This window comes from Capricornis sumatraensis, chromosome 11 (genome assembly GCF_032405125.1).
Source record: "Capricornis sumatraensis isolate serow.1 chromosome 11, serow.2, whole genome shotgun sequence".
Classification (NCBI taxonomy): Eukaryota; Metazoa; Chordata; class Mammalia; order Artiodactyla; family Bovidae; genus Capricornis; species Capricornis sumatraensis.
The window spans coordinates 23,478,934-23,492,355 of NC_091079.1; the positions used below are offsets into that span (position 1 = coordinate 23,478,934).

The 13,422-nt window shown below is 53.3% G+C and overlaps 1 protein-coding gene across 1 annotated transcript in view; it reads left to right on the forward strand.

Annotated features, from left to right (window-relative positions):
- Positions 1 to 484: 484 nt before the first annotated feature.
- Positions 485 to 13,422, forward strand: part of COL22A1 (collagen type XXII alpha 1 chain) — a 200,874-nt gene continuing 187,936 nt past the window's right edge. Inside the window, exons 1-2 of the mRNA XM_068983408.1 lie at positions 485 to 575; positions 4,156 to 4,722. Coding sequence (XP_068839509.1) covers positions 485 to 575; positions 4,156 to 4,722 — 658 coding nt within the window. The remainder of the gene's footprint in view (positions 576 to 4,155; positions 4,723 to 13,422) is intronic.

Consider the following 13,422-nt stretch of genomic DNA (forward strand, 5'->3'; position numbering starts at 1 on the left):
TGTAAGAAAATAACTGAGTATGGGCAAAGAGGTGTCCTCTTGTGACATGCTAAACAAATTAAGCAGCCTATTAATGTCTAAAAGTAGAAAATACGATCAGAATAATGACGTTAGTGTCACAGGTCAGAGCCTTAGGGAGCAGATAACAGGAGGCCTGCAGGTTCTTAATTAATTCACATCTGCTAATGGATGGATGGGGACCCGAGAGATGGATGAATCAGGGATCAGGAGGTAACACTGAGCTTTGCTCTTAGAAAGTCACACCTTTGGCTGTGTGAAAAGGTGAGTCTCAGCAGTGAAGAGGGTTGGGAGGCGGGGTCTGGGGAATTCCTCCCCTGAGGGGGTCCAGAGGTTACTTCTGCAGCTTCTTAGTTCAAGGGCCCTCCTGTAAAGGTGTTCTTCCTCCACACAGGACACGTTCCAGTAGACCCTCACAGCGTCTCTTCCTGGCCAAGAAATGCCGGTTCCCAAGCACGAGAGAGCCATGGGCCGCCTGCGAGGGAGTGTTGTGGCCTTCCTCCTGTGGATGCTGCTGCTTTGGAGTGGGGACCGCGGCTGTCAGGCCCAGAGGGCAGGTAGGGCCGTAGGCGGAATACAGAGCAGTGGGTGTGCGTCCATGCGTGTGTGGGTGTGGGCTGGGGGTGAGCTATTGCTGGTGTGTGTGAGAGTGTAGGTTATCCCAGGTGTGGTGTCCACTGTCCCCCCACCAGTGTGAGTCATAATCAGCCATGCCACTGGGGCGTGTGCACGTGTGTGAGAGTGAACACATGTCTGCGGTCAATCATACAACGTGTTGAGGCTGTGTCTTTGTTGACCACATACATGGTGTGGGGTAGCAGTGGGGTTAGTGTCCTGCTGCCTTGTCCAGTTCTTGAGAGGACCTTGGGCCACAGCCTGAGGGGCACTGAGTGCTCTGGAGTCCAGCCTAAAGGGGTGGCCGGGACAGTGAGCGGCCAGGAAGTGGGGAAGTTATGGGAGCAGAGACAGCCCGGGTGGGAGGGGTGAGAAGTGATGGGACGGCTTGTCTACCCATCTGAGGGCTTCCTGGGAGGAGTCATGGTCCGTGGGGGACCTGGGGAAGGAGTCAGGGACAGGAGTGGCTTGGGCTATCACGGCACCCGGCCCCGAGCCTGCATGCCGGGTCTGCAGTACACAGCTGGAGCTGGTTTCAGGGAGAGAACTGCCGCTGGATGGCTGGGTGTGAAACGCTGCCCCATTTTACAGATAAGGAACTGAGGCAACAGAGGCACAGTATTGGATAAAAACTATGTAAACTGCAAGGATTTACTGTGCAGCCCAGGGGACTATATTCAGTATCTTGTAGTGACTTATAATGGGAAAGAATTTTTAAAAAGACTATAGATCGATACATAAGTATGCATAAGCAGATCACTTTGCTCTAAGCCCTGAAATTAACACAATATTGTAAATCAACTACACTTTGATTTTTAAAAATGTTGAAAAAAAAAGAGAGCATCTCCCACCCCGGCCCCGCCTCCATGCCTCACCCCCTGTGAGGTTGAAGGAAGGGGCAGGGCTGAGCTAGAGTCAGGCTGTTTATCTGGGCCCTCCAAAGAAGAGGAAAAACAAACAACCCCCAAAGGCTTGCATTTCTCCATCACCTTACAAAGGTCTATTCTGCTTACGACTCACAAAGCCAGGGTAGCTAGACAGACAGTGATGAGTGTGGACATCCTATTTTCCATGTGGGGAACACGGGCCTTCCGAGGAGATTTCTGCGCCCCCCAGGATAGCTGCAAGTGCCCAGTTGGCACTAGGATTATCAAATTCAAAAGCGGGAAGGCCAGAGGACCTTCTGTCTCCACCCTCATTTCATGGAGTGGAAAGCAGTTTGCGGGGTCACAGGGCCCCTGCGAGTGGCAGGACCGAGGCCAGAAACCAGGGCCCCTCCCGCCTCATTGCCCTTCATTCTCACCTGTGCCCACAACCTCACCTGTGCCCTGGCCTCCAGAGAAAGTGGCCCCGTGGTGAGGCCTCCCGCACGAATGAACCTTCTGCCACCTACAACCACATCACCTCAAGGGTTAGAGCCGTGGGCAGCAATCACCCTGATCAGGCTGGGACATCACAGTCCCAAAGGCAAAAGGATGACCTTTGTGTCCAGGGCAGAAGCTCCCTAGGAGTTTTCTCTGAGTCCACACATCTGGGCAAACACACTCCGAAAGCTCTGATCCTGTTAGGGGATCCGTTCTGCAAAGGCAGGGGTTCACCTCGGCTTCTCAGCCGATTGGACTTGGATTTTAAAAAACTAGAGGGGAAGGTAGACGTGGAAAATTCAAGGGGGGCACTGGAGCAGGGTGGGATGAGGACGTGTGCAAGTGTGTATAAATATACCTAGCTTTATTATTTTTGTTTTTTGAACTTAATGCATTGTGTGTAAACACAAGATCAGGACTACACAGAACTTCATGCATGGCTCTGCTTGCCAGAACGAAGCAAGGGTACTTTTTGTAGCTTCTTGCCTCAGTACACAGTTGTATACATGCACACACACAGACACACACACAGACACACACACATGTGCTTTTCATACCTGATGATAGATGAGTAAAAAATGTATCCACATTGGTAAATACGGCAATGATAGAGTGGAAGGTGTATCCACGTTGGTAAATACGGCCATCACCGTGGTGGCCGCCTGGCATGCCACTGAATGATGCTGGCGGAATATTATTTAAATGGTCCTTATGCATACCCAGGAAGGCAGGCTCCGGGATTTTGCTTGGCAGTGCTGCCATGAACCTCCTTACAGCTTTACTTTTGCCCTTTCTATTTATCTGCTGGTTTTCTTTAAGTAAATCACTGATTCTGGAATTGGCAGATTCAAAGATACAAGGCTGTTAGGAGTCTGACAAGTGGGGGTGACAAACCCCAGACTCACTCCTTGAGCCCATAAAGGCATTCTCCTTACATCCTCACTGGCCACCACAGTCAATATTTTTTACTTTTGCCATCTGGACGTTTTAACACAGTGAGATCTCTTTTTTTAAAAAAAAAATTATTTTCACTGATCAACTGTCTGTGCCAGGTGCTTCCAGAAGCCTGATCCACTGCTCCAGATGTCATGGCCAAGACTCAGATTCTGGAAAAATCGAGGCAAGGGCATTTTGATGATTCCCCTGTCTATTTGTGCAGCACTTTGAAGTTTAGAAAACACTTTTCTTCCTATTCTCTAACTGTAAAATGGGGACCAGCAAGCTCTCTGCACAGGGTTGCCCTGTGGATCAGAAATAAATTATAGTGCCGCATTTTATTTAATCAAAAGTGTCATATAGCTTATATAAAGTTTATATTTGTAAAAATATGAGCATATTTTTATAAAGCACTGTAGACGTTCTAAAATATATGAATGCAATCCATTTTCTATGATTTCTAATAGTGAGACACTGTGAACTGTTTAACTATCTGACAGGAGAGGACTGGCTAAATAAATTATGTTCATCCCTGCGGCGGAATCTCTGCAGCCATGGAAACCAGCATTATCACACTGGAAATGGGCTCCTGGAGTATCACTGGATGCTGGGAACCAGCTTATATATCAGTGCCATGGGTACAGGCCCACTTCTGCCAACAGCATAAATAAATACACCCTGGGTTAGCAGTAGTTATCTCTGCCCAGATGGAAATATGAGCGTTTGAAGATTTTTTGGATTGCCTTTTGCAGGTTTGAAAGACAATGAAGTCACTTTTGAACCAACATGGTAGGAGGAGTTAAAGAAACTGACAACAGTAGTCAGTATTGTTACATGACTGTTACGCAGGTTCATGAATATATCTGTAACCTATATATAATCATATATACTTATATACAGTACATAATATATAATATACATAATTATGTTATTCACTGTATAAATACATATAAACTATATATATATAGTATATAATATATAATTATATGTTATTCACTATATATATATGTGAGTGTACATATTAACTATATACGTAGTCAGGTGAACTTCAGAGCAATCCATCACATGGCCTTTAGGGAACCAAGGATGGGGCTCTAAGGCGGCAGCCCAGCCCCCCTCCACCCCGCAGAGCGGTTGGGGCCTGGAGGCAGGCTTTGGGGGACCCGGGTGATCACGCCTCCAGCCCCCAGCAACGACCCTGCCTTTCCCATTGCCCCTGTAGGTTGCAAAACCGTGCACTACGACCTGGTGTTCGTGCTGGACTCCTCCTCGAGCGTGGGCAAGGAGAACTTCGAGAAGGTCCGGCAGTGGGTGGCCAACCTGGTGGACACGTTCGAGGTGGGCCCGGAGCGCACGCGGGTGGGCGTGGTGCGCTACAGCGACCGCCCGGCCACGGCCTTCGAGCTGGGCCGCTTCGGCTCGCGGGCTGCGGTGCGCGCGGCGGCGCGGCAGCTGGCCTACCACGGCGGCCACACGCACACGGGCGACGCGCTGCGCTTCATCACACGCCACAGCTTCGCCCCGCGCGCCGGCGGCCGCCCTGGGGACCGCGCCTTCAAGCAGGTGGCCATCCTGCTGACCGACGGCCGCAGCCAGGACCTGGTGCTGCCCGCCGCCACGGCCGCGCGCCGCGCTGGCATCCGCATCTTTGCTGTGGGCGTGGGCGAGGCGCTGCGTGAGGAGCTGGAGGAGATCGCCTCCGAGCCCACGGCGGCGCACGTCTTCCACGTGTCCGACTTCGACGCCATTGACAAGATCCGGGGCAAGCTGCGGCGCCGCCTGTGCGAGAGTGAGTCGGGGCCGTGCCCGGGGTAGGCGGGGCTGGGGGCAAACCCAGCTTCCAGGCAGAGGCGGGCCTGAGGACACTCGGCGGCTGCTCTGCTGCTCAGGAACCTGGAAACCCACCCGCACCCACCCCCAGCGTGCACACCCACCCCCAGGGTCCCCTGGGCCCTGTGCCTTGGGCCCTGAGTCCAGGGAAGGAAAATTCAAGAGGGCTGGGTCCTAAACCCCATCCAGCCTCAGAGTCTGGCTATATGTCTCTGGTTGCAGCTCCATATCTGCCATGGGGACCACACACTGGCTTCTCAGGGCCCTTGAATCAGAGCAGGTGCTTGCAGAGGCCTCGCCCAAGCACCTGCTCACAGAGGTGAGAGATGTCGGGTCCTGCCCCTCACCTGAGGTGTCACAGTGAAAGATCATGGAAGAATGGGGCACAGACCGCCTTCAGGAACTGTCCCCAGCAAGCCCGAGGCAGCCACTTCAAGATGATGGCCGCTGCTGGCCCCAGAGGCCAGGGGCTCTTGACCTGTTGCTCTCTGAGTTCACCCGAGGCCTCCGAGTTATTTGTCTGGAATCTTGACTATGGCTGGGGCTAGGGGGATGAGAGGGAAGAGTATGTGGGTGGAGTTGGGGGACAACTGGGCAGAGAGCCAGGAGCCCTTAGCGCTCTGACCTGGGCAGCTGACCTCAAGATTCTAGTGGGGTCATCGTGGGGCCAGCCCCCTCTCCAGGACAGGAGGGGCTGTAGTGGGTTTCTCCTGTGTCAGTCTTTCCCCAGCTTCAGCCTGTGCCTGCTTCACTGGGGTGACATTCCTTCCTTGCTGGTAACTTCCGCCTCCTGGGCCCAGGTGGGGGCAGGGAGCAGTGTCAGCCTCTGTCTTACTGACTTCTCTGGGGGACTGAGCCCTGGGTCAGGGAGCCCCGAGGGTCCCACCTAGACAGGGGCAGGAGGCTGGGTCAGTGGAGGAGGGACTGACGGTGGGAACAGCTGGCCGGAGCTGCAGGGACCTGGTCTCAGGGATGGGCCAGCCTTGCAGCTAAGCCTTGTCAGAGACTTGATGCTTCTCTCCATTTTTTTTAGCACTCTGTGGCTTTTTCTCTGTGTTGACTTTCTTAATCTCTACTTATTTATTCACAGATACTTAATGAGAATCTGTTTTTTGTGCAGCCTTGTGCTGATTTCTGGGCCTATAGAAAAAGATAAGACACAGCCTTTGCCCTGAGGCTTTCCTCATCTGTTGTTCAGTCTCTAAGTTGTGTCGACTCTTTGCGACCCCATGGACTGCAGCACGCCAGGATCCCCTGTCCATCATCTCCTGGCGTTTGCTCAAAGCCATGTCCATTGAGTCAGTGATGCCATCCAGCCATCTCATCCTGTCATACCCTTCTGCTGCCTTCAGTCTTTCTCAGCATCAGGGTCTTTTCTAATGAGTTGACTCTTCACATCAGGTGGCCGAAGTATTGGTGCTTCAGCATCAGTCCTTCCAAGGAATATTTAGAATTGATTTCCTTTAGGATGGACTGGTTGGATCTCCTTGCTGCCCAAGACATTCTCAAGAGTCTTCTCTAGCACTACAGTTCGAAAGCATCAATTCTTTGGCGCTCAGCCTCCTTTATGGTCCACACATGACTACTGGGAAAACCATAGCTTTGACTAGACGGACCTTTGTTTGCAAAGTAATGTCTTTGCTTTTTAATATGCTGTCTAGGTTTGTCAATCATGTCTGCAGTCACCATCTGCAGTGATTTTGGAGCCCAAGAAAATGAAATCTGTTCCTCATCTAGATATTGGGAAAGATACCGAAAAAAGGAATGTGGTAGGTGAGGTCCTGCTGTGGTTTTGGTGGATGGTGACCTTGAGAATGAGGGAGAGCTTCCTGGAGGAGGTGGCACTTAGTTTAGAAGAAAGAGCACAAGCTTCAGGGTGAGGTGGCAACGTTTAGTCAATGCACTATAATGATATGAGGAAAGGAGCAGAGTAGGGGCTGGTGGCTTTGTGTGATTGTCAAGGCCTGGATAAAGGGGGCCCTTGTGGGCATGGCAAGGCATTGAGGGTTCTGGGCAGAATGTGACATGGTCAGATCTTCACGGAGAAAGGAATACTGGCCGGTGAGCGAGCCCCCTCACAAGACAGCTGGGCAACTTCAGAGAATGATGTTGGGGGTGGATGCCCAGGCCCGTTTTACAGATGAGGAAAGGGATGCCCAGAGGGTTAAGGGACACTCACCTGCTCCATAGGGTGCAGCTCACTGGCTGTGGACTTCCACAGTGACTTCATTTGACCCTCGTTACAGCCTCCTAAGATACAGATGCTCCCCTTCTTGCTGAATGCTTAGATCCAAGGGGGCACAGCTGCAAGGCCTGTGGGGCCCTCAGCAGCAGTCCAGAGAGGTGATGGTACCATGTGGGGAAGAGGAGGAAGGGAGGATGAACTGCTTCGGCAAGGCCGGGTGGAGACTTGATCTAGGTGCATATGGCCAGAAATACCGGCTGACAAGAGGCGGGCGCTAGGACCAGGTCCAGCCAAGGGGCAGTCATCCAGCCTGGTGGCTCAGGGTCTGTGAGCACCCAGCTGACCCGCCCGCCCCCCCACCCCCAGCATTTCTTCATCCTGGCAGCCTGGGTTCAAAGTGGTTCTTCGTCTTGGCAGAGCAGAATCTAGATTTTGAAGAGGTTCCCCCTCCCAGGGGATGGTTTTGGGAATGGTTTGGACCACCCTGGAGAGGTCAGGTCACTGGATCGTGTTGCCCAGTTAATAAAATGGCAGTGTGGGCACAGAATCTGGGCTGTCAGCCTGTGTGTGCCCCTAGAGCACAGATTTCACCACCCCTGACCCTGGGTCTGAGTCAGGGACAATGATCACAGGTAACAGCAAACCCTGCTCTAACTTGCTTAAGCCTTGAGACATATGGACATCACCCAGGGTGCAAAGGCCAGTGGTCAGGCAGCCCCGAGTGGAGACCAGGCCCTCTACTCTCCTGTTGCTCTGCTCGCTCTCGGTGTTAATTCTGTTCTTGGCAGATTTGTGTGTCAGGGTCCGGCAGTGACCAGCATGGATGGAAGAGATGCTGATGAGGTTCTGTTTGGAGAAGACAGATGTTGGGGAGGGAGAGGGAGGCATCAGGAGCCAGCGGTGGGAGCAGGGATGGCAGGGAGCCGGGGCCCCTGGGTTGGGAGGACCTGACCATCACGAGCTCTGGTCTCCTCGTCTTGGGGAGAATCACGGCTGCCCTCTTGGCTGTGACCCAGAGGGAGCAGGAGAGGAGTCCCTGCCTCACTCCCTGCCCGCCTGGCTGGCTGACCTCATCCCATAGCAGCCAGCGAAGGGGCTGGGTGACATGGGCCTGAGCAGGACAGAGAAAGAGCAGGTGTGGGTTGGACTCAGGAGAGGAGAGGGTGACCCCGCAGGCCTGGACTCGTCTAGCTGGACATCTATAGGCTCTGTGACTGTCCCCAGCCAATCACCGTAACCTCGGAGTGAAAGCAAGGCTGAACCATAGGACCCTGTTTGACATTGTGGAGTGGAGTCAGTTACCGCCTCTCCTCCCCCAAGGAAAGGGGTCTGACCCTGACAGGAACACCAGGGACCAGACCCAAGGGGAAAGGATACAGGTCCAGCCTGCTAGCACGTCGCACGTCTGCTGTGGAAATGTCAGGACTCTCCCTCGCAGGCTTCTCCACATGCCTGAATGGAGGGAAGAGTCTGAGTTATTCTTAGTCATCTGAAGGGAATGCAGTTTGTAAATACAGCTGAAGGCTGAGAGGGTCCGCTCTATTCTGGAGACTCAGGAAGCAAAATCTCTTCACAATTGCTTCAATCAGAAACAAAGCAAAACAAAACAGAAGCGCGAACAGTAACAGTGGAAAGCACGTGGTGGGTGGGATCAAGGAGCCCCACAGCATCCAAACAGCCGGAGGCCCCTTGGCACGGGGAGGGTCCCTGCGGATGATTCACGGTCTGGATCCGGGCTGTTCCCGCAGGGGCTTCTCACCGATGACCTAGGAGATCTGAGAGTAAGGATATGGGTTTCCAGTGTTGTGATCATTCAGTCCATCCAATCCACTCGTTCATTTATTCATTCAGCAGCCATGGTGGATTCACACTAATCTGTTCATTCATGCGACTTCAACCCAACCATATGTTGCATCCGGCATTGGTTCACTTTAGTCCATCTGTCCGTCCGTTCATTCATTCACTGAGCAGTCACACACTGAGTGAGTCCTCTGCCAGGCAATTACCAGGTGTCCAGGATGCAGTGTGGGAGCTGATGTCCTTCTTGTCCTTGGGAAGCTTTTTCTCCTGGAGGCAGCAGGGAAGTGACAGATTATTACACCACAGACTGTGCATGCTGGTTGCCTCCTGCCATTTGAAATTTCTGTTCATTGTCAGAGCTGCCTTCACCCACGGAATACAATCCTCACCAGGGAAAGGCTGTTCCTAGGGGTACCAGTGCCTGGAACGGAGCCTAGGATGGAGGAGGAGCTGCCTGAATGTTGTCGAAAAAGAAATCAGGGGCAGCAGCCTTCAGTGGATTCTGTGCTGTGCACGTGGGAAGCAACTCACGCAATGATGTACTGCCTCCCAAATGCAAAGACTAGGCATATTCAGCAAATCTGAAATCCTAGCCAACAATAAGTGTTTCCCTTGTGTGTATGAGCAGAGTGGAATGATTAGATGTTGAAGGTTGATGAACGTCTGGAAAAGGCAGGCTGGGGCGTGGGGGGTGGGGGGTGAATCATACCTGCTCCCTATGGCAGGCCACATCTGGGGGAGAAGGACTCCAACCTGATTTCCCAGGGTCGGTGCTGGGGGAGGTGAACAGCACTCAGAGAGCCCCCTGTTCTCTGAGCACCAAACGTTTTGAAGGCCGGGGAGGATATTTGCGTTTCACTCACACTGTGTTCTCACCCAGCCCAGTTGGGGTGGGGGGAGGGGGCGGTGTCCGTGCTCACCATTTGCGTGTGGGGAAACTGGTGCCTCATCCTGCGCTGGCCATCACGTGTGGCCAGTGACCAGTCTGGAGCTTGTCCAGACTGAGAAGTGCCTGAGTGCCATACCCACTGGATTTTGTAGACAGGTATGAAAAAGGGGAGTAAAGCATCTCATGCATCTTTTTCTATTAATTACATGTTTGAATGATAGTATTCTGGAAATTTGGGGCTTCCCTTGTAGCTCAGTAAGTAAGAGCCTGCCTGGAATGCAGGAGACTTGGGTTGGATTCCTGATTCAGGAAGATTTCCCCTGGAGAAGGAAATGGCAACCTACTCTTGCCTGGAGAATCCCATGGACAGAGGAACCTGGCAGGCTATAGCCCGTGGGGTCGCAAGAGTCGGACACGACTGAGAGATGAAGCACGCAGCACACACACATCCTGGAAATTTAGGGTTCAATACAACATATTCCTAAAAGTAATTCTACCTAGTTCTTTTTGCTTTTTTAAAATTGTGGCTGCTAGGAAATTTAACTTTATGTGTGAAGCCTACATCCGAGCTTCTTCCTCCTCCGCTTCCTCCTTCTCCGTCTTCTATGATGCTGATGCTGCAGATGGGAACTGAGGTCTGACTGCTTCCAGAGCCTGTGCTTTCCAGCCAGCCCGGCTGTAGGAGGGAGGCAGGGCAGTCTGAGGGGACAGCGGGGAAGCTGAGTCCCAGCTCAGCGCACAGGAGGTGAGGGGCCAGTGTCCGGGTGGGTGCCCAGCCCTGGCCCTCAGGCAGCACAGGCTGGGGTGTGGGGGCCGTGACTGCCCTGCTCTGGTCTGGAAGCCCAGCTGGGAGTGACCATGTGAGCAGAGGAGGGGGTGATGTGGGGACAGGGCCAGGCCTGGGATTGGACAGTGTTTTTTCAGGGCGGCTGCTGCTGAAGCTTCTCTTTGTCAAGATTGCTCCTGGACCAGCCATGGATTTGAACTGTCCTTCTGCTTCTCAGGCCTCAGAATGCCATCATCCCTCTGCTTGGAGCAGAATTCCCATAACCTGCCTCCTAAATCATAGCAGCAAATAGGATAACTTGGTGCCGCCAGCTGATTTTTTTCCCCAATGCGTTTATGGCTTCCTTTCCACATCCGTCCTTTCTCAGAGTTCATATTCACAACGCTTAGGTGCTTATGTTGGCTTTTACCCCACTGCTGGTCCCTCGCTGGGGTGGCTAGTTCAGGTCACTCCTGAAGTGGCCCTGCTGGCTGGGAGCAGACCTGGGATTTTGACCTCACTCTGTTTGACCGCAGGGCCTGAGCTCTTCCCACTAAGTTTGGATATTCAGGAAGCATCTTTAAACCCACCATGGCTTTGAAGTCTCACGCCAATCCCCTAAGTAAGTTTTTCTTCTATGGCGGTACTTCTTCTTCTGATGGCGGTACTGATGGCCCCTCCTTGGCCCTGAGGGGCCGAGTGGCTTATCCAGGATCACAGGTAATCAGGCCTTCGACTCCTCACCCAGCTCAGCACCCAAAGCCCATGAGTCTGAGCTTTTCTGAGCTGTTCTTCTGTAGTAATCCCATCAGATGTCTAATTATTGAACCCTACAAGGGCCTGGTCAAGCCCTGGCTCCTGCACGGTGACCAGTGGCTGTTTGTTCAATAGATGAAGGTCATGGTAGCTGAAGAAGTCTTTATCCTCATTTTATAAAAGACAGAGATGATCTGAAAAATTAGAAGTGGACCACCACCGGCAGCAGCCGCAGCAGGCACACATGGCAGCGTTGTCAGAGACCTGTTTCTAGCATCATGACCTCCGTGGCCTTGCCCGGTGACCTCCCCTAAGCTCTGCTCTGGCCCGTGGCTCACTGTCCCCCTGGCCCTGGGATCATCCAGGGAAGCACCTCCGTGTCAGGGCATCAGCTCCTGCCCCTCCATGGCCTGCCGAGGCCCCCAGGGGACTGGATCTCAGCCCGGCTTCCTGCAGAGTGTGGGGCGGAGGCCCAGCCCCAGAGCCGCGGCTGTAATTAGGAGCCCTCTCCACCCCGGGCTCGGTCACAGCCACGACACAACCTTTATATAGCTGGTGGTGTGGCCTTTAGCGATCCTGTGGCCTGCCAGCGCCCACAGCTGGGGAGCCTCCGCCTACTTCTATTCTGGGGATGCTCTCTGGTGGTCCTGCCTCCCCTCTCCCCAGGGACAGGGCCATGTCCTGGGCTGTGTCCTGTAGCTCTTGAATGTTAGCGTGACTGAGGGCATGGGAGGAGCCTCTTGTGTCTCTGCAGCCTCCCTCCCTCCCTCCTCTGTGTTGTGTCCCCGTGCTTTCCCACTGGGTTTTGACTACTGGAGGGGATCCTTACCATGACTACACTCACACACACACAGAGGGGCTTTCTTACGTGTGAGGTGGAACGCATTTCACTGCTCTCCTGCAGATCTCTCTGGGAGCATGTCGGCATCCGCTCCCCAGCCATGCGTTTCACCAGTTTGTGATTTTAGGCTTGTCCTCAGCCCCTGCAAGAAGGGTCCCGGCGTCCCGTGCTCGTTAGACCTGCTCACAGACTTGGCTACCGTGAGGATGGGGAAGGTGGGCCCGCGGGCTGGACACTGAGATTCCTTGAGAGGCTCTTTCTTGCTTTTGACCGTATCTGCCGTAGGACACTTCACCTTCAGGTGAGGGAATCACTTGAAAATGTATTCTATGCTTTTTTTTTTTTTTTTTTTTAATAGCATAAAACAGTGTGAGGAAATCTCAGGACTTATTTGTGTAGCTGGGACGGACCAGGTGGACCTTTGAAGATGGCAGCTTGCGGCAGTGCACGTCTTAAAGGCTCTCTATTATACCTTTGGGTTACTTTCTCAACACATAGTTTTTGTTTCTCTCTTATCTCCTGGACTTTGTTCTGAGGCAAGGGGATCATGATGGTGAATAATCGCATCTGAGATTATACTTTGAGGGCGATACTCTCCAGAAAGGAGATGGAGGGGAGAAAAATCAAGTGAATATGAATGTCATTTCATAGAGTGGTTAAGTGCTTTGAAGAAATGAGGAAGGTTCGCATGGTAAAGGGTCTTAAGTGGGAAGGTTATAGGAAGGCCTTTGAGAAGGGAAAAGCTGAGTTGAAGCTGGAATGATGTGGGACAGCCATTCACGCCAAGATTGATGGGCCCAGAGTTCCAGGCAGAGGCAAGTAGGAGAACCAAGGGCCTGCAGGAGGCCTGGGCCTGATGCTGGTGGAGGAGGGGCTGGGCCTGGCGGGGGTGGGCAGCAACGGTGCCCAGGAGGGGAACATCACCGCGCTTACCGCCGAGGGGTGCTTACTGCCGAGGCGCCCTTACCAGCGAAGGGCGCTTATCGCCGAGGTGCCCTTACTGTTGAGGGCGGATGCGGAGGCTTGACTTGGGGGCTTGACTCTCCAGAGTCCACCCAGCTGGGAGGGGACCAAGAACCAGCCAAGGCCAGAGCACACCTCAGCGCCCAGGAATGTCCCCTTGAGGACCGAGAGATTCTGTCTACGGAGAGCCTGGGTCCGGCTGTTGGCATGTCTGGGTGGCACGTCCAGGCTGGGAGTTTGTTTGGGCCTGTCTCCCTCGGGGCCTGAGTCTTGTGGTCATCAGAGAGGGCACAGCCCTGCAGGCGGCCTTGTGCCCAGGGACCAAGTCCTCCTGTCCCCACCTATCTCCTTTCCCACGTCCCTCTGCGTGGCCCGGAGACTCGGAGGTGAGGTCAGCGAGTGCGCGCGCGCACACACACACACACACACACACACACACACTCACATACACCCCATAAA